Source organism: Peromyscus maniculatus, chromosome 19 (assembly GCF_049852395.1).
Source record: "Peromyscus maniculatus bairdii isolate BWxNUB_F1_BW_parent chromosome 19, HU_Pman_BW_mat_3.1, whole genome shotgun sequence".
Lineage (NCBI taxonomy): Eukaryota > Metazoa > Chordata > Mammalia > Rodentia > Cricetidae > Peromyscus > Peromyscus maniculatus.
This window is the reverse complement of record NC_134870.1, coordinates 24,142,765-24,169,901: the sequence shown is the minus strand read 5'-3', so window position 1 is coordinate 24,169,901 and position 27,137 is coordinate 24,142,765. Positions and strand designations below refer to the sequence as shown.

Below are 27,137 nucleotides of genomic sequence, written 5' to 3'. Positions count from 1 at the left end.
TGCTTAATTATGTATGCCCAGTCTTAGTTTGGCTTTATTTCTAGCCGGCTTTCCTTAACTTTAAATTATCCATCTGTCTTTTGCCCCTGGGCTTTTCCGTTCTCTTACTTCTATAAATCTTACTCTTACTCCATGGCTGGCTGTGTAGCTGGGTGGCTGGCCCCTGGAGTCCTCCTCCTTCTCTCCCGTTCCTCGATCGATCCCTCTTCCCAGATTTCTCCTTCTATATAGTATTTCTGCCTACCAGCGCTGCCTATCCTTTCTCCTGCCTTGCTATTGACTGTTCAGATCTTTACTAGACCATCAGGTGTTTAAGACAGGCAGAGTAACACAGCTTGACAGTGTTAAACAAATGCAACATAAACAAAGGCAACACACCTTAAAATAATATTCTACAACAGTCAGTAACAAAATATAGACTAAAAAACAACACTTCTAAGTAAATACATTATAAAAGCACATGTGTATCATAACTTCTTAGCAAGACCTTTTGGCAAAGCTGCCCTTCCCTTACACCAGGGATGAGAGGTAAAGAAGTAAATCACTTTCTACAGGACCACGGAGAGCTCTTAAAGACTAAGGAGAAATTCACAGGATTAATCTTTTTTCTGTTTTATATGTGCCAATAATAAGCAGGTCCAGAAATACACAGCACTCTGAAATTATCTGACAAGTAGGGATACAAAGCTCTAATAATTAAGCCTTAAAGTAATTTATTTAAAATACAATTACAGGTAATGTTACACTAAAATAACAAAACAAGGGAGAAGGTAATGTGGGGTTGTGCACACCAGTCACAACTACATAACCACAAAAAGAGCAGGCTGTGCCCAGCGGGTTCAGATGGGGTTGATGGCACTTTGTTTGAGCACAAGAGTGCAATGCCCACAGAGACCAGAAGAGGGCATAAGATCCTCGGGTGCTGGAGTTACAGGTGGTTGCAATCCACCCAGTGCTCAGAACACAGGTCCTCTGAAAGCGCAGCAAGCACTCTTAATGGCTGAAACCCCCAGGTTGGTTTTGAATGGTGGTCTTTCAAGATTTTCATGACCTCTGCTCCCCTAAAGAGCCTCGATCACTGAAGTCTTGCTCTGACACTGTAGTAAAGAATGAGATGTCTCATGGGGGGTTACTCTACCTTACAACCCTTCTAGGAGGTTGAAGTGGTCACTCCCTAACCTGTAATTGCTCTATGCAACATTTGTGAACTCATGCATTTACTTTGGGAATACTTTTCATGCAATCATAAGAATTTCACACCAAATAGTGTAACTGGAAGTCATTCAACAACTTTTTTATAAAGGACTGGAGGTGATGCTCAGTGGTAGAGTTCTGGCCTAGAATGAGCAGGGTTCAATCTCAATCACCCACCCAAGCACAGCAAAGAAGCTTATGTGATCACATAATGTCACCATGCCTTGTGAAAAGGAGAAACTAAAACAAACAAACAAACAAACAAAAAACAACAAATAAAACCTGACTTCTCTGAGAGCATGCAAACACCTCAACTTAATTTCCTGTATTTAAGATGCCAACTCAGATCTCTACTCACACCATAAATAATGAGGTAGGGCAAGAAGAGCAAGCAAAAGGAGGCTATAATCCAGACTTTATCCAAACGCTTACAGAAACCACACGCACTGCAAAAAATGAAGCAAGGAATAGAAAGGCAAAAATATGATCAGGACTAAATGTGAAGGATTCATTATCACTCATTTAAGTCTGGGACTGCTATTTTTTTAAAAAATAATAATACTGCTTGTATTGTATTCTAAAAAAGATACATCCGCTAATACTTTTATATGGTAATGGAATAAATACCAATGGAAATACCAAAGGAAAATGGGCAAATCATAAAAGACCATCTAAAACCATGAGATCATAAAAGACCATTAGTCAAACAAATCTGAGAATGTCAATGAAATAGACAACATACCAGAAAGCCTAACTTACCAAACTGACCCCCAGAGAGAGATGGGACACTTCTCTAGGAAGATCTACAATACGGTCGGGCATGGTGTACACCTATAATCAATCTTAGCACTAGGGAGACTAAGGCAGAAGGACAGCTACAAATCCCAGGCCAGCAAGGTCTCAGAGAGAGCGGGCAGGAGGATTCGCAACGGCAAGGCTGTTATGACCAGTGTGTATCACTGGACATGAGTAGATCCGCAGGGAGAAAAGACTAAGGAGGAGAGGTGTTTCAATTCCAATAGCCATCCTTGTTGAAAACAATAAAAAGAAAGAGCTCTTCCAGGCCAGGGCTGCAGCTCAGTGTGGCGTGCATGCTTAGCAGGTTCACATGAAGCCCCAGGTTCAACCCCAACACCAGACAACCACCCAAACACTCCAAATTCTTTAACGTGATTCATATCAGCCCTAAAAGAAGTGTCATACTTACACAGAAACATTAGATTACAGCAGTAGTTAACACAAATCAATAAAGGCAATCAGAAGGCAAACGCTGGATGAAGTCTTACACAACTGGAATTGTGGAGAATAATATATGACTATACTATAGGACAAACATTACAAGTATTTCCCGTTCAAACAGAAGGCAGCCAGGAGGCAAGACAGAAGAAACAAATCCCATTTACAAGAACTGCTGCTAATTCATGCTTCCACATATTTATGGATTGATTTTTTTTTTAAGATTTATTTGTTTATTATGTATACAGTGTTCTGCCTACATGCATGTCTTCAGGCCAGAAGAGGGCGCCAGATCTCATTACAGATGGCTGTGAGCCACCATGTGGTTGCTGGGAATGAACTCAGGTTCCCTGGAAGAGCAGCCAGTGCTCTTAACCACTGAGTCATCTCTCCAGCCCCTGGATTAATTTTTATAGAAGTAATCCATGGGAAAAAATATAATAGATGGATGTTGTAAACTTACACAAGATCTTCAACAAATGAGTTGGCATGCCTGTGTATAAAGATTCAGCATCATAAATATGCTATTTCTCCCTAAGTTAACATAAATTTTATCATTCCAATAAAAATTCTACAAAAAAATTCCAAAAATTATTTTGGCTATTTTCTATAGCTACACATTTGGGGGGAAAAAACTAGCAAAAATATAAAATGACAGTGGACCACATATTTACATGAGGCCCAAGCTGCCTCACGATAGTCTAGGCTAGCCTCAAAAGGGCTGGGACTACCACACTGGCTTCCAATGGGATAGTCCATTTCCAATTTTCTTAGTTTTGATAGTTAAAAGTAGGAGAGAGCTGAGTGAAAAACTAATTCTCTTTACAGTTTCTATTCTTCTATAAGTCCAAAGTTATTTAAATATAGGTGTGTGTGTGTGTGTGTGTGTGTGTGTTGTTTTTGAGATAGGGTCTCACCACATAGCCCTGGTTGGCCTGGAATTTCACAATCATTTATTGTAGAATATTATTTTAGGGTGTGTTACTTTTGCTTATGCTCTGGAATATTTGTTTAATGATGCAAAGATGTGTTTCATTACATAAAATTCACCTGCGGTCAAGAGACCGAGTCAGCAACTAGCTGACAGGAAGTGGTAGGGAGGAGCCAGGTGGAGAAGGGTTTTTAAGGAGGGGTGAGGAGAATTCACCTCAACCTTTGAATCTTGGGTTCTTTAGAGGGACAGAGGTTTAGATAAGTTCTCTTGTAGCTTTGAAAGAGTCAGTGCCTGAGAGCCGAATCCCCTCAGGCCGCGCGGCTCTTGAGGCCTAACCACTGTGGGAGCAGCGGAGCTACAGATGCTGATTAGGACAGCCGCGGCTTAAAAGGCAGCAACAGTTAAATAAATAGACAACCGTGATCCAAGTGCTTCTACCTCCCCGGTGCTGGGATTAAACCCGTGTGCCTCCGCAAACAGCCTCAATAAAGTTTTTTTTTTTTTTTTTTTAAAGCTGTATTACTGACATATAAATAAATCACTAGAACACAACGTTTAAAACATGAAAGTGAACACACACAAACTGAGTATATGGAAGAGGTAACGTCTCAAGCACAGGAAAGAAGAGTTGAGTAACGTTCAACAGAGGGGCAGCCCGAGGAGTGGTCTGCCCCTCAAACTACAGACCAGGCAAGCTGCAGAAGGAGCGCCTGGGTCTGCTCTCGGGACTGGAGCCTGGGCCTGGTGTGCTCCGCCACTGGACTCCCGGGCCCAGCAACAGGGACCGAAAGGCTGGCAAGGCTGGTAGGAGGCCGCTGGAGCTCTCTGTCTCACGAGAGGGTGTCTGTCTGTCAACTAACTCAGAACAGGTTCAGTCCTTAGCTGCTTCAGATGGGAGATTCTACTTGGTGTAATAGCATTACCACACTGGCATTAAAAATAATGAGGCTGGGGGCAGAGACCTAGCTCAGTGGCAAAGTAACCTGCCTAGAACGCACAAGGGCTTGGAGCCAATCCCCAAGCAATAAAGAAAATTAAAACAAAGAAACAACTAAAGACAAAAACTCAAAAGAGGACGCCAGTCACTGCTGTCTTAAATGAAGCAGTGGTTAAATACTTTCTTCCCCTCCCAGCACCCAAACAGAAAATCCAAACAGTTCAAAGGCGTCTTCCACCAACATAGTAAGGGGGAAATCACTCCAGCCTTACACAAACAAACCCTTCCAAGAACAGAAAACAGGAAATACTCTTCAGTACATCTATAGGAACAATGTGATGACCACGGTGTGAAACTCAAAGACTATGTGAACAAAACAACACAGGCTATTGTTAGTCACAAATATTGATTCAAAAACCCTAGAGCAATTACCAGAAAACAGGATGCACAGTAAAGAACCAAACAGAGCTTATTCTGGGAATGTAAATATAGTGTATTAATATCATTTAGTCCATTAAAATATTGAGGTTTTAGAAAGATGTGATTACTAAAATAGGAGAAGAAAACCCCCTTGACAAAAGTCAGTGGTAGAGTCCGATAAAAGTTCTTGACAAACTAGAAACAGGAGGGAAGCGGCTTAGCGTTTCTACAATAGACCTGTCTGTTTCTCAACACTGGACACTGACCCCAGAGCCTGGTGCATGCTAGACAAGCGCTCTCACTCCCAGCCCCTATAATCTTAGACAGGCCTGGCCTGCCAGCAAGCCCCGCAGGAGTCACAGTGCGAGCTACCGTGCCTGGTCCCACGTCACTAACATCAGGCTGGGGATGGCTCAGCGGGCACAGTGCTTGCCACGCAGACACGAGGATCTGAGCTGACACCCACTATCAAGTGTTTTGTTTTGTTTTGTTTTGTTTCAAAGGCAGCTTTTGCTTGTAATCGCAGCATGGGGGAGGCCAAGACAGGTGCATCCCTGGGACTCACCTGGCCAGCCATCCAGCCTAATCAGGGCGGTGAGAGAGCCTATGACACCTGAAGTTGACTTCTGGCCTGCACCCACATGTGCGCATGCCTCAATGAGATGTCAAAGGCATTACAGCCTCTTTACAATAAAAAGAAACACGTGTCTACCTATTATTGCCACTTTTTACCATAGCGCAGAGGTCTTAATAAGCTTTGTAAATCTTATTGACATGAAAAATAATGACTGGAAAGAGAAGAAACAAAACTAACAAACAAAAACAACCCTCTTTTTTTTTTAAATTTTCCAAGACAGGATTTCACTGTGTAACCCTGGCTGTCCTGGAACTCGCTCTGTAGACCAGACTGGCCTTGAACTCAGAGATCCGCCTGCTCTGCCTCCTGAGTGCTGGGACTAAAGGCGTGCACCACCATGCCAAGCTGCTCCTATTTTCTGTAAGGGAAAATAACAAATATTATAAGCCTTTGTAGGCCAACATGATTCCGTCACACCTTCTGGTCTTTGTAGCATAAAAGTATCCTCAGAACACAAAAATGGGAAGGCATGACTCTCTTCAAATAAAGCCAATTTATAAAAACTGGTAGCAGTTTGCAAAACCCTGGCATCTATTCTGATTTTTCAAACATTCAAGGGTGGCCCACATAACTTCAAAGGCTATTGAGAAATTTCGAAAATTAGTATTTACTTTTAGCTAATGAGAGGTAACCCATCATGCTGAAAAGAACAGTGAACTAGGAAATCTCATCTCAAGGCCCTTGATTTTTTTTTTTAAAATCACTTCATTTCCTTATTGTTTTAGCTGCTTCTTATGCTTTTGAGGTTGTAAGTTCACATTTTCAAATACTTAACTATCGTGTAGGTATCCTAGGAGACAGAAGAGTCCCAATACCAGTTAGGAATAAAGCATGAATGAGTGGTGTTTACTTCAGGAATCAAAGACTGGTCAACATTATAGAGACTTGTAGTTGACTACTTCAACTACTATCAGAGAAGGCTTGAACCAGAAATTCCATTTTTATATTCATTCATATAGAATTGTTTCTCAAATGAGTATAGTGATCTTCTATGTAGGAAATCAATTACATTCATAATATTAAATCATTTATTTTTCACTGAACAGAAATGTAAAGTTATAATCCAACTATTTTATTTCTATTAATTTGGGAGACTTAAATTTCTATGACACTAAACGATACTGTCTCTCAGGACTCTCCATTCGGCCCCTAAGTAACATTTCCTAGATTCCTCCCAAGAAAGGGCAGATGCTTTTCAAGGCGATTTGTTTTCTTTTCCCAATTCGAGTTTCTATGAATATCACCACTCACACCAACTCACATGTCCTTTACACAGCTAATCTTTACAGATTATCAATACTTGCGCCGGGCGTTGGTGGCACACACCTTTAATCCCAGCACTCGGGAGGCAGAGCCAGGCGGATCTCTGTGAGTTCAAGGCTTGCCTGGGCTACCAAGTGAGTTCCAGGAAAGGCGCAAAGCTACACAGAGAAACCCTGTCTCGAAAAACCAAAAAAAAAAAAAAAAAAAAAAAGATTATCAATACTACAAATTTTAAGTTCTTCTAGCAAATCTACTCATATACTGTGAGCAAAGAAAGTATGAACTGTGAGCAAAGAAAGACACATTCTGCCTTGTTTCCCAATATTTACATCTCGTTTCTTTTTGTTATATTAGCTTGAAACTACAAAATGCTGTATAAATGATCTTGTTCCTGATTTTAACAGGAATGGTTTACTATATCAGCATTTAAACTTCTTACTCTTAGATTTCCTAATATTTAAGCATATTTAGAGACTTTTCTTCCATATAAAAGTTTTTTGTTTTGTTTTGTTTTGTTTTTTGGTTTTTTGAGACAGGGTTTCTCTGTGTAGCTTTCGCCTTTCCTGGAACTCCTTTGGAGAGTTTGGTTGGCCTTGAACTCACAGAGATCCGCCTGGCTCTGCCTCCCGAGTGCTGGGATTAAAGGCGTGTGCCACCATCGCCCGGCCATATAAAAGTTTTATAAGGAGCAGCTGAATTTTTTCTCTCTCTGAAATAGTATGTTTTTCTAATGTTGGGCCATCCTCCATTCCTGAAATAAATCCCACTTGTTCATGCTTTATTCTTTTTTCAGTATTTCAGTGTCCTTTTAATGAGACACCCCCCCACAGTGTATGTGTGTGCATGTGCACACGCACGCACACTGTATCCAGCCCGGCACCAGCTATGTAGACCAGGCTGGCCTTGAAATCACTCATGTCTTCCTGACTCTGCTTCCCAAGTGCTGGGATTAGAGGCGTGAATATTTATTTCCTTTTATTAACATATTTCTTATATTGGTTTCCTTACTAACAGAACTGTTAAGGGCACCAACTTTTCTTTGATTACAGCCCTGATAATGGTTTATGAGTCTGAGTATATAAGTGCCTGCTTTATTTGCAGAAAACTCATGATTTCCTCTTCCACTAGACCAGTGGCTCTCAATCTTCTCAATGCTGCAAACCTTTAATACAGCTCATGTTGTGGTGACCCCAACCATAAAATTATTTCTGTTGCTACTTCCTAGCTGTAATTTTGCTACTGTTATGAACTGTAATGTAAATACCTGTGTTTTCCGATGGTCTTAGGCGGCCCTATGAAAGGGCTGTTGGACCCCCAGGTTGAGAACTGCTGATCTAGGTGACATTTCAAAGGCCTTTCTCATCTGTGAGGTGTGAAGGGAGGGCTCCATCCTTTCATATCATTGTTACTGATATACTGCCTATGAGACCGGCTGGAGACTATGGAAACTACTAGGATTAATTTTTTTAAGGTTTGATTGGTACTCAGGAACATGACTAATTTTCATAAATATTTATCAAACAATTTTGAGAGCATATAAAATTTTCAAAATTCTATACCTTGTTTCCTAGCTATGACATATTATTATTTTACTCCTCTACACATGCTCTTACTTTTATGTGTCTGATATGTGAAATCCAGATAGTAAAAGCCATATTCTGTAAATGTGCTAAATCCATTATCTCCTTTGATTCTTACAACTACCTATGGAGTTAGGTAGTGTGCTTCTTGTAGAGTTAAGGAAAATGGGATGTCTAAATGGCAAGTAACTTCCACGAACTCAGACCAAAGGGTTAGGTCAGGAGCCAAACCCATCCTGGTGTTGAATGCTCACGTTCTTACAGAGCAAGCAAGGCTCTAACCTGACACAGCTTCTAAACTTACCTTCTATCAGGTTCCAACATTACTCTCCCCCTCAATAAGTCTCTTCAATGTTTTCTGCATATGTACCTTTGTAGTGTATGCATGTGCATGCACATGTGGGCATGTGTTGTGTGTTTTAACTTCTTTTTGAACGTTACATTGTTTTATCTTCTGCTTTGTTTGGACATTTTACTCTTTTAGGTCCAGGTCAGTTGCTTTACACAAAGCCCTGCGGACACCTCTAATCAACAATGCATATTCCTGCTGAAGGAGCAGTAACTATGCTATACCTTGGCCCGTTATGTTCTATTTTACTCTGATGTGTTTTATCTCCCCAGCTAAGGCACACACATCTTTAGGAGAGGTCTGTATGTAATGTGCAGTTTCTGTAATCCCCAAAATGTCCCCAGTAATAGTCACATACAGCATAAATGCATGAGAAAAAGAACAGAAATTATATACACTATCAATTACGGGAGCAAACAAACCAAAAACAAGACAAACTCAGAGAAAAATGAAAGATAACCTCCCATTAAAGAATAGGAGAATGGATTCCTCTCTGTGTCTACATAATGGGATCAACAAATACTGAGAATTTCTTATCTATATACTACCACGCCAGTATGAGGGGGTGTTAATAGTATAAGAAACTTTTTTCCTATTGAAAGTAGTTAGCCCTAGAAGGGTTCTCCCCTTCCACTTTGAGCTGATAGTGCCAATCGTGTTAGAATGGAAAGCCAAACTCCCACCAATGTGATGAGATGCAGTCTCCACATAAATCAGGGATAAAACACAGCTGCCATTTTTCATTTTTGGAGTATGTTGGGTAGCAGGGTTTTGGTTCTGGTGCCTACCCTTTTTGCCAAAAGAGGAATCACCCTGCAGAACTATCTCTACTCTGTTTGAGTGTTCTGATCTCCATGTCCAACAACGGGTTTGACTGTGTTTGAGTCACAGGCACCTAGAGATATGAACCTAGAGATATGATATAGACAGGGTTTCTGCATCAGCAATAAAGCTAAGATACTATATTAAAGTGGGACATAAATCGACTGGTGGACTTCAAGGCCAGTGAGTAAACATAGGCACAGACCTCGTAGGACTATGTGATAACAGGAAAGTGAGATTGCTGCAAGTCAGTGAACGCTAGCAAGCATCAAAAACTAAGAAAGAGAGAGGAGCTTCTGCCGTGAAGTTCAGAAAGAAGTCATCTTGCTAACACACCGACCGGTGCTGGGCTTCCAGCCTCCGACATAGTAAAACCAGAGATTTCTAAAGGACCAGCAGTTTGTGGCCCTTTGTGACAACAGCCCCGGTAAAAACAATGAAGTGGTAAGAAGAGCTCATCTCTTCCTTGTTCTGAAGTAACAGAGGAGGGCCGGTACTCCTGGAAAAGGATAACAAGATCACGACACCAGCCCAGCGGGCCGTGTGCCTCCTGTTCTCCTGGATCACAACTCCACACCACTTCATCCACTAGCCCACTGCAGACGTCAACACAAAGGCAAGAGGACAGAATTCTGGGACAGGAAGGGAAGGAACAGGCCTGGCGGGATGAAGATATTCCAAAGGGATAGCTGTGTCTTTCAATTTGACTATCATCTATTGAAACAGGGGACCCGCAAAGAAACAGACAATTTCCCAAGAATCTCATGCTGGGAGAAGGAAAAAGCCTAAGCCAGGGGGGACCTTGTCTCCTGGAGAGGGATTCACACAGTTATAAGAACCTTCCAGATTACTTCGCAGGATGAAACTGAAGTCTAGACAAAGACCCGCCATCCAGGTGGTGCTGGTCACACATCTTGATCTGGACTGATTAGATGTGCATATCCTTGGTCCTCTCTTTTAACCTTAATCTCACTACAGGACAGAGAAGATGGATTGGGGCATGTGTGCCTGTGTGTGTGTGTGTGTGTGTGTGTGTCTATCTCTGTCTCTCTTCCCAATGTGGCCACACTGAATCAATCTTCTGCTTCCTATTTTTAAGCTGGCTCTTTCAATTAGCTTTAATCACTGAGAATGGGTGACCAGATCTGCCTTGGGGCACAGGCTGTAACCCCCAAGTTCAATAACAGGAATACTGTGATCAAAGTTCAGAAGTTGAAAAAGCAAGACATATATAGTGGAACACATGATTATCTAACATAGCTAAATACAGTATGGAAGAACCAAGGAGACCAGGGAGGGAGGGATAGAAACACCACTGTGGCTTGTGATTAGATTGTGTAAGGAGGCTGGCGTTGACTGGAGAGTCCACAAAAGGTGTTACAACAAGTAAAGGTATAAAGAGTGACTTCATTTCTCAGTTTCCATGATAGCCTATGTCCTAAGTAGCTAATATACAGATAAACATTTAACTGATAATAAAGCCAGTATTCTAAAAATAGACAGTAGAAAACCTGTTTCAATCCTTTCCAATTATACCTTAAATGACACTCTTAGTCTCGCCTCGACAGTAATACTTATTCACAAAAGAATTATTTTCAAAATGCTTCAGAAAGGGGAAAAAACAACTGTGTTAGTATACCTATGGCAAACCAAGTAATGGCCCCAGAAAGCTGTCCGTGTTCCTACCTCAAACCCATAACTGCATTCCTTTACTTGGCTAAAGGGACTTTGCTGGTGTGATCTGTCAAGCCTGGAAAGCAAACTTTCCTGAATGATGTGGGCAGAACCAATACACCATACATGTTCTTAGGAGGAAGAAAAGGATTGATGAGGAAAGTCATGTGACAGCAGAAGCCAAGTGTCAGATTCAGAGGAAATTGATTAGGCTGCTGACAGTGGCGGTGGAGAAGGGGAATGAAGGAGGCACTAGAAGTTGGAAAAAAAAAAGGCCAAGAAAGGAATCCTTCCCCCAGCCTTTAGGAAATGCAGTGCTTCTGAAGTGTTCTTCACTTCGGGCCAGTGAAAACCATTTCCACTTCTGCCCTCCACGAATGGGCAATAGTGAATTGGGTTTGAGATCCTGAAGCGGGCTGGCGCTCTAGCGCAGCCGACGGAGTGCTCGTCTAGCACGGTGCATGCACAAGGCCCTGGGCTTGGTCCAGCACCGCCTGTCATCCTGGCAGCAGCAGTAGATCAGCAACAGTACCTCAAGGCCGTCCTCAGCTACACATGGAGTTCAAGGCTAACCCGGACTATTCAGGACCCTCTCAAACACCAACCCACTCCACCCACTAAGTTTGTTTCAACTCTTATGACAGTAACAGGAAGCAATGCCAATATGGTGACCACTTCTCTCAGGGCTAAGTTCCGGTGACATCTTCTTGGTCCGTGCAACAACCTTCACATGTTTATACAAATCCTCTGACCCTAACTCATCCTTTTTTGTAGGTTAGATTTAGCAGCTCTCACTAAATAAAGGTTAGACTGTTGTGGGGTAATCTTTTTGTACACTGTGAAGATGTGTCTTTGCCAAGGTGCCTTCTGATTGGCTTAATAAAGAACTGAATGGCCAATAGCTGGGCAGGAGAGGATAGGCGGGACTTCTGGGGAGACACAGGAAGAGGAGATGAATCTAGGTGTGCGGAGCCACCAGTGAGATGAACAAGCTAGCCATGCAGTACAGAGGAGAAGTAGCCAAATCACACAGCATACATGAATAGAAACAGATTAAGTTATAAGAGCTGGTGGGAAAAAGCCTAAGCTAAGGCCAAGTTCTCATAATTAATAAGTCTCCAAGTCATTATCTGCGGGCTGGCAGGCCAAGACAGTCCGACTACCCAAGACAAGAGAAATGATGATGTACAGGTTTGGAGACCAGGTCATAAACGGCTTCCTTGTTTCCTCTTTCTCCGCACTGTTCACTGAGGGAAGTCAGCTGCCATGTCCTGAAGACATTTGAGCAGCTCCATGGAGGTTCACAAAGGGAGCGACTGAGACTGTCTGCCAGCAGCCACTGGGAGACGGAGGCTATGTGAATGGGCATCTGGGAAGGAGCAGCAGATCTAGTCAAGACCTAGTAACTTCAAGATGACCAAAATCTTAACTGCAGCTTCCTGAGAAAACAGAATTTTCTCACACTAACAAGATGCTCTTGAATTCCTGCTCCCTAGAAACTCTGAAACAATAAATGCTGACAATTTAAGCCACAATGTCATTTCAAACCATTAAGTTTTGGTGTGATTTGTTATATAGTAACACATAACTAAGACAATCAGTGAGCAGTCATGGACAAACACACATCATTGCAGAGTTTGCTAAGTAGAATCCAGAAAAAGAAAACCTAAAGCTTCTACTGCAGTAATAATGAATACGATGGAATACTTACTATACAGCTCAGTTAGAACCACAAATTCAATGGACAGAAAGTCAAATGGGCAGGTCTTAAAAACAGCAGTGAGTTCAAACATTTGGGCAGCACACAAAGGAAGCCAAACAGCGGCAACAGGTCTCAGCACACACGTGATCACAGCATTACTAAGACAAAACGGAAGCATACTCTGAGAGATGGATGAATAAACAAAATGTAGTGTGCATATAACAGAGTTACTTAGCCTTCAAAAAGAAAGAAACTAAAATACATGGTATAACTTAAATGATTCATGAAGCCATTATGATAAATGAATTAAGCCAGTTACAAAAGGATAAGTGTATGAATCTTTTTATATGAAATTTCTACAACAGTCAAATTTATAGACTAATAAAGTAGTGTGCTGATTGCTAGGTGTCAAGGAGAAAGAGAAATGGGGCTTTTACGTCCTCAAAGTTTCCACAAGGAAAGATAAAAATGTCCTGGGGATGATGGTGGTTATGGATTCACAATGAATTCAACACCACAGAACTGTACACTTAAAAATGCTTACAGCCCAGCAGCAGAGGCTCATGTAGTGTGAAGGCTGCGAGGTTCAATCTCCAGCAATGCAAAAACAAGACACACACCCTGAAGGAAGAAAGGAAGGAGGAGGTGGAAACAGAGGAGAAAGCTCCCCCTACATAACACACTATCTGTACCAAACAACGGGGGCGCTCTTCCTTGTCTAAAAACAAGACTAAATATAATATGTAACTGGCTGCTAGGACTAAATGATTAAGAAACCATTCCACTCAACCTTTAAGATATTAAAAAACTATCTGTGGCTTCAGACAGGTCTTAAAACAGGGTACAGTACCTCAAAGAACAATCCATTCCTTTCCTGCAAATCAGAAAATATTTCAGATTCTATAAATCTTTAAAAAGGTGCCCAGCCTAGCCAAAGCAATCAAATCTCACAGTTTATTCTAAGCCTCCTGAAGGTCAGTTCCCAGGTTTTCTCTGGTTCTTCAGCACCTTTCTGAGGTTTGGCATGTGGCTGGTACTTTAACAAATATGTACTGAGTCCATTTGCTCAAGTGTTCCTGTCTTTCTAAACCAATGCTATCACATTTCTGCTTGTGTAGATGGGTTCTTCGTGGACTCCTCCTCACAATAGGAGAGTGAGATTAGAATTGTAAAGTGTTTAGACATGTGAAAGTGCAGTATCAGTTACAGTATGTGAAATCAGTAAAAAACAGTAACAAAATCTACATTGTAATTCATCCAAATAAAATCATGAATAGCTTTGATTTAGTTCACAAAATATACTTTTGAATATTTATGAATTTCTAAATAGGTCACAAAATTCTAGCTATAGCAATTAATAATAAATAATTTTAAAGACCTTTTACAAAAGCTCAGTGAAATATTGAATGTTATACTGTAAAAGGAGTAATCTTTTCTTAATTTAGTCTTCTATTTCTTATTTAACTTGGAAATATTGCAATCTAATACTGTAGAAATGTTTATAACATTAATAAAAAATATATACTAACTAAAGGGACTGCCAAGATTGTTCAGTGGGTAAAGGCGCTTGCCATCAAGCCTGACTGCCTGAGTTTGATCCTTGGAACCCATATGGTGGAAGGAGGAGAGAACCAAGTCCAATAAGTTGTCACGTGACCTCCACATGAGCTCCTTGGCAACATGCATGCAAGCTCAAGTGTGTGTGTGGTGGTGCACGCCTTTAGTCCCAGCACTGGGGAGGCAGAGGCAGGCAGATCTCTGTGAGTTCGAGGCCAGCCTCGTCTACAGAGCTAGTTCCAGGACAGCCAGGGCTACACAGAGAAACCCTGTCTTGAAAAACGAAAACAACAACAACAAAAGAAGTAAAATGAAAGACAAGCTCTTATCCTTACACAATAGATGACCTTGGATAATGTCACATACCTGAATAAGAGAACTATGAAACACGTAAGATGAAAATAATGCTACATCCACTAGTTGATTAAATGAGAACACATCTATAAAAATGAGAATTCTATAAACTCGAGAACCGAGACTCAAGGGATTGGATAATGTTAGCTATTAAATTTCACTTGTCAGTTCAATGTGACATCTTTAATCCTAGGTATGGTTTCTATCAGATTTAAAAGCTATCCCAAGCACTTTTAATCCTGATATCCACAACTGCATAAAATTAAAACATTAAAAATATTAAGGAATAAAGTTAGGCCTGGCATTCTGATGTAGTCTTATAATCCCAGCATTTGGAAGGCTGAGGCAGGAGGATCCTAAGTTGGAAGCCAGCCTGGAACTACACACTGAGACTGTCTTAAAATAACAACAACAAAGCAAAACAAAACAAAACAAAAGAATAAAACCGCTCTAATTTGTCAATGAAAATTTTGCATAGTATTATTTACTCGGGTATAGTTCTTTATTATTTTGAAAAATGCTGAGACAAAATGGAGCTTCTCTTAAGACAACTACATAAACAACTTAGAAGGGGCTGTCCTGTAAGGACGCTGACCCTGGAGGACTTCACAAAGCCCCTCAGAGCCAGGAAGTGCATGAGGTTGCCAGAGACATGCACAGAATAAAGCAAAGACTCAATCTGAAGACTGGACACTTTCAGGCATCTAAGTCAATTAAGACACTTTTTATGAGAGCATATCTTGTGAATACTCACTAGATAAGAGATATATCTAAAATATTTATCTGTAGATTTTATTAAACTACATTTAAAAGTGTCAAAAAAAAATAGGAATTTACTTAAAAATATAGGTCTTATCAGGCCCATAAAAAATTTATTGTCCGCAATTTTTCACAAAGTAATTTACATTCTAAAGTGATTTACTCTCGAATGATCTAATGAATGGCATAAAAGCTGGACTGACAAAGGGACGATCCAGTTCCATAATAATATATGAAGATTTCCTACAGGATTTATGTTAAATCAAAGCATCTGACATCTCTCGTGATATAAAATCAAATGTTTGACTCACTTCACTGTCAACACATTCATAATCTGACAGTCCCCCTACTTTAAAAAGGCAAACTATGGGTTTTCTCCTATTTGGGTGTCGTTACGAGCTGGCATCTTGTAACGGAGTGCTACTGAGCATTTCTCCATCTGCTCAGGGTGCTGACTCTCTGCAGTTGTCTACGGCAGAGCCCTGCTGCAGTCACCACAGAAACCACCACCACTGCATTCTGCAGCTAACAAAGACACTGGCATCTCCGCCACCCTGTTCTCAGCGAGTTCACCTACACGTTGTAGGCAAGCAGGCACGCTACTACTCGGCAGTCTTTCGCCGGTCAAGATCACTTGGTCTCCGCAGTGCTCCAGTCTTGTCTTCCTCCCATCCTCGGCAGCCCTTCCCACTAGCTCCCACATCAGCCATCAGCCGCAGCTTTGTATGCCCACTCTTGGCCACCACGGCCTGTGTCCTTGTGGCCAAGGAGGAAAAGCAGCCTTTCAAAGGGCTGGGGCTTCGCTGCTGCTCGCCATGAATCTGCTCCATTCTTTGTTGCCCTCTACTCGTTTCCTTAGATACTGTTATTCCACTCCACTGTCAACGGGCATTATAAAAAACAAAACAGCTTTCTCCGCTCTCCCCTTACCACTTCTACCCTCCCCCTTTCTTCCTCTTCTGTCAAAATCCCAGGATCAGAAGCACAGGAAATCCATCTCCTGTGCTGCAGTGGGGGGTGGGGGAGAGGAGTGGGACGACGCCCCTGCCTCCTAGGCTTGGCATGTGGCAGCAGACCCTGTGCCAAGGAAAGGTCACCGGTTTAAGGCAGTCCATGGGAAAACCACCTCCTCCCTCCCTCTCTCCCCTGCAGCAAGCCGGCCCTCGCAGCTCCAGCACCTACCCCATTTTCGAGCCCGGCAGCACCTCCATTCTGTCTCCAGTGACACCCCGGCAGGCTGCGCCAATACAGCCACATGTCGGTCACGTGTGCCTGCGCCCAGCCAATCGGCAGGCTCCTGGCTGGAATGGGGAGCGCCCTGGTCAGCATCCAGGGGATTACACAGCTGCTTCACGCTTCTGACCCGCTTCACAGCAGGGGAGAGACCCACCCCACCGCACCGCACGGCACGCACCGCCAGCGGACACCAAGCCTCCTGGGCGCCCTCACACTCCTACCTCGGCACCCCGGGGAGCTGATGTTCGCTGCCACTCAAAACCAGGAGGACCGCGGAGTGGCAAGCCCCGCACAGGATGCGGGGTGCCGACGGTGGGAGGGGCAGTAAATTAGATTTCTCCCCATGATTGAAATGCAGCAGAGGGACAGAACTCTAGTCAGGGATTGCCATGACTAGTCTGACATTACAAATCACTAACTTGTTCGGGAAATTAACTCCAATTACGACTGTATTTAGGGCAGTTACAGAAAGTCACGATGACAGAACACAGTGACTTGTGTCTGATCTCCGTGTTCCCGCCTGGGTTAAATGTTTTTGTCCTCCCACCCCTTGACCAGTCACTTGACCTCTCAGTGATTAAATTTCTTCTTCTATAGAACGAGGGCAAGCATGAACTAGGAGTTAGTACATGCAGGGTGTGTTTAAAGCACTCCCAGGCAAACAGTACACCGGTTAATTACTACTGACCCTATTGCAGTCTGCATTTCATTTACTGATTTATGAGTTAGAAGGGCAAGATTCACATTAAGTTCCAGCTTAAATGTCTGATTTAAGCTCTGGTTTAAAAGAGGAAAATTTTTCAAAAAAAGTATTTCTGAGACAGAGTCGCATGCACTCCAGGCTGGTCTCACACACAAGAGAGCAGAGGATGACCTTGAACTCCTGCCTCCACATGTGTTAGAATTAAGGCATGTGCCACCACCCACTGTTTATGCAGAGCTAGACCCTGAACCTGGGGCTTCTTATATGCTAGTCAAGCACTCTACCAACGAAGCTACACCCTTCCCTACCCCTTATCTACTTCAGTTTTAAAAATAAACTAAAATGTCAAGTTCTGTATTTACTATTGTACTTTTTGTATTTTTTTCAAACAGAATGACAAGAAGCTACACGTAGCATTTGCGGCAATTCCACTTTATAAAGCATTATACAGAGAAGACAGGAGCTGGGAGGGGTGGGCGGTCAAGAACTACACTGCTGTTGCACACTCCATCTGCCTGTTCACGTCCCCTGTAACTGCAGCTCCAGGGGAATCCCTCTCCTGACTCTCAACCCGCAATGCACTCTCGTGCACAGAACCACACACAAACACACAAATACAATAAAAGTGGAGTCTGAAAAAGAGAAACACACAACAAAACAGGGTTATTCTTTTGAAGGTGAGATTATGGGAGGGATTTCTGGTTTCTTGCTTTGCGTCGTTTTCCTCTATTAGTCTCTATGAAGACCCAATATGCTGTATATATTTGTTGCATGAACATCGGGTCTTCCACACTGACCACATAATAACTGTAATTAGAATTATACACTAAACTCTTAAACAGATTTAGAAAAAGATCCTCATAATGAACAAAGGAAATGTGAATCAAGCTGACTCTATCCTAAACATCTTTCATGAACAGTCTGACTGTATAAAGCCTTTTAAGATCTTATTACTGGAAATGCATCACTCAGTCTGTAGGACTCATTATACAGTCATCCTCTATGACAAATTCAGAATTTCTCATACAGAATTGACCTTCCAGAAAGAAAAATTACTTTGTAAAATAAAGAATGTATTTTAAAAGCTCCTCAAAATACCCCCCTAACAGTCTAAGAAACAATTAAGCTGTTCCTCTGGACTCAGGCTGTGAGTTAAGAGTAACTTAAGCTATCACTTTAAGAAATCAATTGGTAGTCAAAACTTGTCTAAGATTTTATTTACTACATGTACTAACACTGAAATTAGTCAGGGATTTAGTGGCAAGGGGGTGGTAGAGAATGACCCCAAGGCCCCCTGACACATAGCCTAAGTTTCAAAGAAAGCTATGACCATTCCATGTTCATGAACCACTATGGTTCAAGTATAAAAAGCCCAGAGACTTTTTATAGTCATCATGCTGCCAACTGGATTATTCAATAAAACTCAATTATCCAAAAAAGAAAGCCTTTAAGCCAGCTTCCTCAAGACTGAATTTTATCTAAACATATTTTACTATTTTAAAACTCTAATTAAAAACCTAACCGGTTAAATCATGATACATTTGGCTAGGTGTGGACACAATGCAGATCAGTGAGTTACCCCCAGGCTGCACACATGTAAAGCTCCTGCCATCCAGTCACTGTTGTGATCTGCATTACATACACATGAACTAACGCTAGCACTGGGGGCTAGGGAGACGGCCAGCGGTTAGGACCACAGGCTGCTCTATCCTGAGGGCTGGGCCCCCTTCCTGGACCCTTGTTGGGCAGCTCACAGACACTTTCAATGACAACGTTTCAAGGAATGAGACACCTTCCGGGTTCCACAGACATCCCTATGTACACTTGTGCATACACTCCCACTAAACACACGGGGTAATACAAAATTAATAAGGGTAACTCTGATTCAAAATATAACACTTCAGTTAAATTATTTTCAGTTAAATCTTATATTGAGTCTGTTTTAAGATTTCTTCTTTCAGAAATACTTTTAATTTTAAATATCTGTTCATTTTTACCAGTTTGTTTTTAGTAAACAGCTTCATTTGTGTTAAATAGGAATGCATAATTTATCTTTGAAAAATTTGAACCTTAAAAAAATATTATGACTAAGCCAGTAAATGGTGGCACATGCCTTTAATCCCAGCAGGCAGGAGGGCAGAGGCAGATGGATCTCTGAGTTCTAGGCCAGCCTGGTCTACAGAGTTAGTTCCAGGATGGCCAGGGCTACACAAAGAAACTATGTCTTGAAAAACAAAACAAAACAAAACAAAAAGACCAAATTAAGATTAACGGGATTATTAATGTCTTCAACTGTATGTTCTGTATTTTATATATTCATTAAACCTAACTTAAGACTCACAGTTTAGAGGTTAGAGAGATGGCTCAGTTGTTAAAGAATGCTTTTCTAGAAGACCCAAGTTCAGTTCCCATATAAGGAGGCTTACAATGTCTGTAACTCCAGCTGTGATCTCTTGTCCTCTTGTGGCCTCAAAAGACACCCATTCATACATCACACACACACACACACACACACACACACACACACACACACACACACACACTCACTCTCTCTCTCTCTCTCTCTCACATGTTTTTAAAAACTGAAAATTTAAAGAACTGACAAGGATATTAACAAAAATATTTAAATTTGGTGAAGTGCGATAAAATTAGTGCTCCTTTTGATAGCCTTAGTTGACTCTTAATTTTACTGTTAACTTCAACTGTCTCCTTACTGAAGAATTCAAACAGAACACATTTTTGCCTATAAAGAGATGCAATTCCAGGGTATATAATGCCCACGTGATAAATGTGGTAAACATACAATGGAGGAGTTTTATTTGGCCATAGAAAAAACCAAAATTGCTTCATCTGCAGAGAAATGTGTAGAACTCAAGATCATCACATAAAGAGAAATAAGACAGACTTACAAATAACTTTTTCTCTCATATGTAAAGTACAGAGAGACAGAGAGAGAGAGAGAGAGAGAGAGAATGTGTATGACATAAAAAGGCATTTTATAGCACGCCTTTAATCCCAGTACTCAGGAGGCAGAGGCAGAGGCAGAGGCAGGCAGATCTCTGAGTTTGAGGCCAGCCTGGTCTACAGAGTGAGATCCAGGACAGCCAGGGATACACAGAGAAAACCTGTCTTGAAAAAAGGGGGGAAAAAAGAGGCAGATTATTTGGGATGGAAGAATAGTGAGAGAAAATAAACTTTTCCTCTCATGCAAAATCAATCTATCTATCCATCCATCGTCTATCTATCCATCCATCATCTATCTATCTATCCATCCACCTATCTATCTATCCATCCATCTACCTATCCATCCATAATCTACATATCCATCCACCATCTATCCATCCATCATCTATCTATCCATCCATCTATCCATCATCCATCATCTATCCATCCATTTATCCATCCATCATCTATCTATCTATCCATCCATTCATCATCTATCTACCTACCTACCTACCTTTCATCTATCTATTTATCTTCTGTCTATCTGACAGGAATACAAAAGGAGGGCTATTTGAGAGTGAAGAGCATACTGAGACTTTTTTTTAAGAAACTATTTATCCTAGTAAAACAGGATTAAAATTTCTCATTAATATTTTCAGTTAGCATAAAATGCCTATGTTATTTGATGAAATATTTATCAGCTTATAATACAAATTAGTCCCTGAACTATATCAGAACTGGTAAGAGAGAAAAATCAATTTTTATTTAACTTTAAATCCAAAACTTAGATTAGAAAATAATCAATATAGTGCCTAATAAATGCTATTATCAGAACTTTAAACCAAATTCTTGGGTTAAAAGACTGATTTTCATACCAATATCTCCCAATTCTATTTATCTGTTTGCTGTTGTTTTTTTTTTATTTTTGAGACACGATCTCATGTAGCCTAGACTGAGACCCTGAACTGAGTGCTGGATCACAGTTGCTCCCGATACCTAGCAAGGTCTCTAAGCGTGTACTTTCAAAGAACACACAAACCCTTCTTCACTACCCTGTATCAATTGCAGATGGCAGCACCACCTAGTGAGAAGCCCTTTCCTTCTTTTGAGTATCTTTCCTTCCTCTGGCTTTCTGCTGAACATTCAATGTCTGTATGTCTGAGGATAAATGCTTGTTGTTGTAGGCCAAATAATCCAAGTTTGCTAAACCATACCTACTGCAACAGGACGCGTCACTCAGAGCAGGAGACACTGGGTTTCCAGACCACTACAGGTAGCACTTAACATGCAGATTTCATTTCATTCCAATAAGAGAACGAGCCACTAACAAATGGGTTCACAATGAATGTTTAATGCTACATTCTAATAGAGATAAGGATGAATGAATTCAATGCACCTAGTACATGTGAACGCTCTTTCACATCAAATGTTGATGACCTTTCTGGGTGCTTGGAACTGGGTGCTTCTGAATGCTAAGCATGACTTCTACCAGACTAATAATATTTTTAAAACTGAAACATTAATTTTATAAGTCTTAAAAAATGTCTTTTGTAAAGATATCCAAAGTCAGGTAGAATATATTGAAACACCACATGGGTTCTTAAGTGTGTTTGTCAAGACAGGCTTTCTCTGTGTAACAGCCCTGGCTGTTCTGGAACTCGATTTGTATATCAGGCTGGCCTCTAACTCACAGAGAGTCACTTGCCTCTGCCTCCCGAGTGCTAGGATTAAAGGTGAGTGCCACCACAGTCTGGCCCCACATAGGTTCTTTTATAGAAGTTAAAAAAAAAAAAAAAAAAAAAGGGCTGGAGAGATGGCTCAGAGGTTAAGAGCACTGGTTGTTCTTCCAGATGTGCTGAGTTCAATTCCCAGCAACCACATGGTGGCTCACAAGCACCTGTAATGAGATCTGGTGCCCTCTTCTGTTGTGCAGGCATACATGCAGACAGAGCACTATAATAATATAATAATAATCATAATAAACAAATAAATCTTTTAGGGCTGGAGAGATGTCTTAGCGGTTAAGAACACTTGCTCTTCCAGAGGACCCAGGTTCAATCCCAGCACCCATATGGCAGCTCACAACTGTCTATAACTCCAGTTCTAGGGCATCTGACACCCTAACACCAATGCACGTAACATAAAGTTAAATAGATTGTTTAAAAAAAAAGAATTGGACTAAATTTCATTTCACATTCAAATACCTCTCTCAACTAATAACAACTATCAAAAAGTCTCTTGATCTTAAATCATCCTATACCTCACATAATATGAAACGGGCCTTTTCTTAATATTTCCTCAAAGTTCTGCTATTTAATTAAAAAAACCAGACTTGTTAATAAAACAGGTGGGGCAGAAAAGGCGTACCTTTCCAAGTGTTCCTCCATGACTGAGAATACAAAGTTCTTTGTACAAAGACAAGAGAAAAAAAGATCCACTGGAGTGATAAGCAACCTGGCTGAATTTGGTTAACTGTCTCAGAAAGACTATATAAAATCTCATCGGCCTACAAGGAGGAGGCTTGGCATTTTCCCTCTACCTTCTAAAATAGGGGAAACCAACCAACCAACCAACCAACCAAACAAACAAACAAACAAACAAACAACTCTATTCTGGCCCTAAGAACAGTTTGTTGCTTGTAAAATCTGCGAGCACAAAGGCGTGGTTCATGAGCACCGGGAAACAGAACCAAGCGGCACTCTTACTGTTCAGGAGCAGAGCTGGCCATGCCGCTTTACATTTATAACTAGAGATGAAAGGACAGACAGCCAACAATGCCTAGCAGGGCTACTCTAGTTCCTACCCTGAGCTTTTCATGTCTCCTCAAACCTGTAACAAATCTATTTTTACTGCCTATGATGTGCTCAGTTTCAGACCAACTTCACTGAGAATATAAAAGCAATCGGATTTCCTGGCACAACAGGACAGATACACATATACTCATGGCAACTGGGCCAGTATGCACAAAACCTGCACAAGCTCTAGTCAGACGAAATCCCAGCAGAGTGTGTGTGTGTGTGTGTGTGTGTGTGTGTGTGTGTGTGTGTGTGTGTGTGTGTGTGAGAGAGAGATCCACCACTAGCTGAGGAGCTCCTAGCCTCTGATGGCTGCTGGGAGAAAGTTTTTTAATAATGTGACCCACTGGGCTGAGCACACAGCAGAGCAGACCCCAACCCTAATACCAGCTGGACAACACAAGCTGGACTTGATGGAGAAAGAAGAAAAAGCAGCAGCAATAACCAAGTTGGTGGGAAGGGACGGGAGGGCTGAGGGAACAAATACGTTCAAAATATACTGTGTGGAAATCTCAAAAACACAATTATTAAACAATAAAAAAGCTACTGGAGAAGAACTACTTACATAATCCACCCGACTTTACACACACATGTGTAATTACATCTGTAGCCTGTCTCTTCCCGAGGAGACATAAATAAATGACTCTTTTACCCAGCTTCGGAGCACTGAAGACCAAAGGAAAGGTTGCACCTGAGCCCAGCGGGGTGTACCAGGGAGTTTTCTGGGATGCTTACAGGAGAAGGAGCCCCAAGTAACTCAGGCAGCTGGACCACTGAAGAGCTGTGGGGGAACAAGTTGGATCTGATGGACACTACAGAATGGTGACTGAACACAGCCAATCAAAGTGAACTATACCATGAACTTCCAACACAGAGCTGCCACCCCACCAAGCCTGCCCCTGACTAGAGCCAAGCACTGACCACCCATTTCTGGGTCAGGAACGAGCAAACAAACAACAAGGGTCACTATGAAGCGCCAGCCTCCTCCCGTGGCAGGAGCAGCTCAGCTCCCTTGCAGTGTTCTCAATAAACCCTCCTTCCCACTCTGCTCTGACTGTAACAACTCCAAGGCAACCTTCCACCTCCTGCAGACTCCAGCACACCCCAAGACTATATGCAGCTGGGCAACAGTGGGTGGTGACTGGAACCTCATGCAGGCGATTATGATCATGACAGACCCAGCTGCCTGCCCTATTGTGGTTTTTTTTCTTTTGTTCCAGTTCTTTTCTCACAGAAATCCCCCTGCCTCAGCCTATCAAGTGCTGCGATTCCAGGTCTGAGCCACCACACCCAACCATCTCTTCTGCTTCATCACCGTGAGTGTGGGCTAACCTCACTCCCTCTAAAGCTCCTATGCCCCATCAAAGGTCAACGCTCGTCATCTTTATAGTCTTTTCTCCTACATAACCAATCTCTCCTTTCTACCAGCTCATTCTCTCTCACACAGCCAAATTCCATCGTTTTAGTAATAAGAGCTGATCACTCTTCCTCCTGAAACATACTGCAAGTCTTGGCGTCTATACCATGTTCTGATGGTTTCTCTCCTCCTTCTAATCTCTGCTAATAGCCCTGCCTCGTCACTCATCATCTAAGGGAGGGGTATTTCAGAGTTTATTCTAGAATTGTCTACTTACATTACTATTTTCTCATCTAGTAGCTTTAAATACCAAACTGTATTATACTAAATCTCAAATTGTATTTCTATCTTAACCTTATCCCCTGAATATTCAACTACTCACCTGATATTTCACTTGGATGCATGAAACATATAAACTAAAAAAAAAAAAACCCACGTGATTCACAGGCTTTCCTGTCATCATACCCTCTTGCAACTGAATATTTCAGGTTCTTTTCTAAAAATTACTTTGGGTGTGTTTATGTGTGCAGGTGTATTTGAAGGCCACAGTTAATATTCAGTTCCTTCTTCAATTGCTCCTCACCTTATTTTTTGAGACAGGGTCTCTGACTGAACCTGGAGCTTACCAATTTGGCCAGACTGGTGGGCCAGCAAGCCCTAAGGTCCTCCCGCGTCTGCCTCACCAGTGTGGGGTTCTGGGTGCGTGCTGCCATGCTGGCTTTTTACACTGGTGCTGGGGAGTCTCAACTCAGACCCTGGCGTGGTGTGGTAAGCACCGCACTGACAGTCATCTCCCCAGCTCATCAAAAGCTGTCTTTGAATAACAATGAGTAATTTTTCTCCCAGTTCCATTTTATAGTGTGGCAGCCTTATTCTTCCACACTATTCTAACAGCACAATTATCCCAGCATCTTAAATTTATGCAGAATAGTTAAAATTCATACCTTTACAATGGTTAATTTTGTGTGTTAACTTGGCTGGGTTAGAGGATGCCCAAATATCTGGAATTATTTCTGAGTGTACCTATCTATGAATGAAGGTATTTCTAGAAGAGACTAGTATCTCAATCAGTAGACAGTAAAGATCTATGATATATGGTCTATACATGATAGCTTCTGCTCTGATCTCTTGACTGTTTACTCTGGAACCAGTCACAGTGTCCTCAGGATACCTGGGTAACCCTGCAGAGGCCAACAAGAGGGGCCCAGACCAACACCAACCTGCCGGTCAGGTGAGTGAGCAAGAGAACCTGCAAGTAAATTTCCTACCTCCAGTCACACTGACAATAACTGCTTACATGGGTAAGCAATTAGCAATTACGCTGGTAATTCCCAACACAAATTCCTTATAATGCTTGCCTGTATGGCTAGCAACTGAGCTGCCCCAGCCAGAGCTTTCTGTTACCACTAACCATGAGGCCACTTTGACACTCCATACCAGTGAGATCTCCAAACGAAGTGCTATGTGAGCAGAGACTGTCTTCTACCATCTGCTTCATAGTGTTTGAAATGAAGTTTGCTGCAATGCAAACAAGTTATCAATGAAAATCTTAAATATATCAGTTCCTGCATGCTAATGTTCTCATAATAAACATTTCTGCCCTCCAAAAGAATATCCAGAGCAGTTTTTTGAAATCTGTGTTTCTGTGGGAGAGAGAGAACTGAAAAGGTAGCCAAGAACTGACTGTCTCTGCTTCTGTGGATAGCTAGGAGGAAAGGACAGGAGATTTGCTTTCATTTCACATGCACATACTTGCTGTTTTGAAATGTGCACTGCATGTATGCAATACCCATTCAAACAGAAAAAACACAGAGTCTGTCTCTTGACACAGCTGAATTCTTTTATGTTGAAAATGGAATAGCCGGGCGATGGTGGCGCACACCTTTAATCCCAGCACTCGGGAGGCAGAGGCAGGCGGATCTCTGTGAGTTCGAGGCCAGCCTGGGCTATCAAGTGAGTTCCAGGAAAGGTGCAAAGCTACACAGAGAAACCCTGTCTCGAAAAATCAAAAAAGAAAAAAGAAAACGGGAGTGGTGCTAGCTGGGGAGGTGGCTCAACTGGTAAGTGCTCATCTTGCACACTACAAGGACGGACCCACATCTAAACAGCTGGGTGTGCTGATGGAAAGACGGGACAGTGGATCCCTGAGACTCCCTGTCCTGCCAACCGAGCCTATTTGGCAAGCTTCAAGCCCATTGATGGCGTGTGAGAAATGACAATCAAGGCTGTCCTCTCCACATGCACACATGTGCATCACCACAGGAGCATGTGTACACACAGTGCGAGGAACTTCAAACTACTTTAGTTAACTACTTCTAGTCCAAAATCATACCCATCACCTCTCTCTTCTCCCTCCCTCCTCGTGCCAGGGATTGAGCCCAGGGCCTTGCACCCGCTAGACAAGCTTCCCACACTGCATCTTGGTGGGTGGGTGGGGGCAACTGCTGTAAGGTTTAAGACCAATAAGCCAGAGTTAGAATTACGGAAACACCCAAGATAATATGACAAGAAATGATCTGTGTTGGCTAATCTAAGTGTGATGTGAGTTTTAAATGTCTGTGTTTAGCTCTTTTTATAGAAAAGTTATCTGAAATAGGTGCTCCATACAGTACTTCAGGAAATGTATAAAAAAGCATAAAATATGGTATTCCCTCATCTTGTAGACTTACAACTGGTTGTTTGAAT

General features: G+C 41.9%; 1 protein-coding gene across 29 annotated transcripts in view; it reads right to left on the bottom strand.

Annotated features, from left to right (window-relative positions):
• The window catches only part of Apc (APC regulator of Wnt signaling pathway), a 101,538-nt gene that overhangs the window by 60,615 nt on the left and 13,786 nt on the right, over window positions 1-27,137 (bottom strand). For 5 of the 29 annotated variants that reach the window (XM_015996634.3, XM_042263807.2, XM_076554919.1 and 2 more), the window contains exon 1: window positions 16,601-16,670. The exons of 20 other annotated variants lie outside the window; for them this stretch is intronic. Coding sequence is in view for 4 of the 9 variants with exons in the window: in XM_015996636.3 (XP_015852122.2) it covers window positions 16,601-16,747 (147 nt within the window). In the remaining 5 variants the exon portion in view is untranslated. Of the gene's footprint in view, window positions 1-16,600; window positions 16,767-27,137 lie in introns of those variants that run through there. 4 more of the 29 variants (XM_015996636.3, XM_076554918.1, XM_042263806.2 and 1 more) reach the window with 2 other exon arrangements.